The sequence below is a fragment of the Myotis davidii genome, unplaced genomic scaffold, assembly GCF_000327345.1.
Source record: "Myotis davidii unplaced genomic scaffold, ASM32734v1 scaffold955, whole genome shotgun sequence".
Classification (NCBI taxonomy): domain Eukaryota; kingdom Metazoa; phylum Chordata; class Mammalia; order Chiroptera; family Vespertilionidae; genus Myotis; species Myotis davidii.
The window spans coordinates 645977-647952 of record NW_006287066.1 but is presented as its reverse complement, the minus strand read 5'-3'; the positions used below and the strand labels follow the sequence as shown (position 1 = coordinate 647952).

Sequence of the window (1976 nt, the reverse complement as noted above, 5' to 3'; positions counted from 1 at the left end):
ATGGTTGTTTTCTGCTACTTTGTCTTTCTAATTTCCAATTCACTACTCTGTGTCATTCCACCTCCTCTTGATTTTTTTCTCACGTATTCTTCATTACGATATTGTAGTCTTTATTTAGGACTTGTTAATTTTTATGGCTTCTATTCCTTTTTTATTTTAAATATCTTTTTAAGTTCTCACTGAGTTCATATATTCTTTGCCTATGTTCATTTGAGCATCCTTATAACCATTGTTTTGAACTCTATCTGGTAGATTGCTTGCCTATTTCATTTAGTTCTTTTTCTGGGGATTTCTCTTATTTTTTTATTTTTCATTTGGAACGTGCTTGTTGTCTCTCCATTTTAGCTGCCTCTCTCGATTAGTTTTGTACAGTAGGTAGATCTACTCTGCCTCCCAGTGTTAGTATGGTGGCCTTTTGTAGTGGTGTCCTGTGGGGCTTAGTGGTCCAATCAAGCAAGGTGCTACAGGAATGTTCCTTGTTGAAATCTCCCATTGTAATTTAGTCTTGATTGCTATTGGCCCATCTGTCAGTGGGGTGGGCCCTCAGACTGACTGACTGTGGGGATTGACCCTGACCAGCTTCTGAGTGAGGGCTGACCCCACAAAGTGGATTTGTCTCCAGCAGTGCCTGGTATGTGCTGAGATCTTTGGGTGTGCCGATTGTGGAGCTAATTGTTCCATGCTCTGATGTGATGTGAAGGCCGCCACCGGGTGTGTTGTTCTGGGGCCTCTTGGGAGGGACTCTGGAGCATGTCAGTGCCAAGCACAGCCTGTGACTGGCCCTGGGCCACCTGTTTGGAGCTATAAAGCAATCTATAGTTTATGGCTGCTTCTGTTGGCCGTCAGGATGCATGGGAGGGGCCAAGCTGTACATCAAAGCTTTCTTCCATCAGTGCAGAGCCCAGGGGTTGGTCTGCAAAAGACCCAAGGCACCCTGAGATCTGCATCCACCTGCTCGCTGCCTATTAGGCTCTGTCACTTAAAGAGCGTCCGGGTGGTACACGAGTTGCATGAGGTAGTTTTGCAGTGCATCACCAGGTAGGAGTGAGTGGTGTTCGCCAGATTGATACAGATTCAACCTCAACACTAGTGCTGGTTTTGAGGCCACTCAGTAAAAGTCTCAGGATACAAGGCCAGCTTGCCACCCTTTGTGGAGGGCAGCAGAGTTCATCAGGCTGAAACCACCAAGATTTGGCCATGTGCAGGGAGGGCTTTGCATAGGAAAGGTGGTGTCCATCAAAAGTGCAAGGGAAAAATGGCCCCCAATTGAAAGCCACACAACCCAGTCTCTCCTCCAGTCTACCTGGACTTCTTCAGGAGTCTCAAGAAAGTCTTCACCACAGGCCACACATCCAGCTGACTTTTCTGTAGGGCATGAGCCTGGCAGTGCAGGATGACTGCGAGTTGGGAGGATGGGACTAGTGCATTTCTTCAGGCTGATGTGGTATGGAGGGGAGTGGTCACCCTGAAATATGGTATCTGTGGATGATATAGGGAGGGACTCATTCCACGGACCCTGTCAGCTGTCCCTTCAGCTCTCTCTCTCTCAAGCCACACAACCCAGCCTCTCCTTTACAGGACTCTACTGTGGACCACCCTCCCTCTGCTGGAGCCTAGAGTGAGTGGCCGCAAATAAGATTTTGTGCCTCAGTCCTTTAAGAGGATGCTTGGGTTTCTAGCAGATTCTTGTTTCTCCTTGGTAGACAGAATCCCTGCTGATTTTTACAGCCAGATGTTATGTTGCCTCCTCTTCCCAGCTCTGGTGCTCTGGGCTGGGGACCCTGGCATGAGGTTAACCACATGCTCCTCATGGGCACCTTTGCAGCTGAGATGGCCTGCCCTTTTTGCATCTCTGCCCTTCCTACCAGTCTCAGTGTGGCTTCTTCTGTAAATCCTTGGTAATAAGAATTCTTTTCAGCTAGTCTTCAGATGGTTATTCAGGGTGATTGTTCTTTTTTTTTTATTTTTTTTTTTGC

General features: G+C 47.3%; 1 protein-coding gene across 1 annotated transcript in view; it reads left to right on the top strand.

Moving 5' to 3' along the window:
• The first annotated feature begins 1393 nt into the window (after positions 1-1393).
• NEO1 (neogenin 1) overlaps positions 1394-1976 on the top strand; it is a 194617-nt gene continuing 194034 nt past the window's right edge. The window contains exon 1 of the mRNA XM_006758947.2: positions 1394-1475. Within this exon, the coding sequence (XP_006759010.1) occupies positions 1394-1475 (82 nt within the window). The remainder of the gene's footprint in view (positions 1476-1976) is intronic.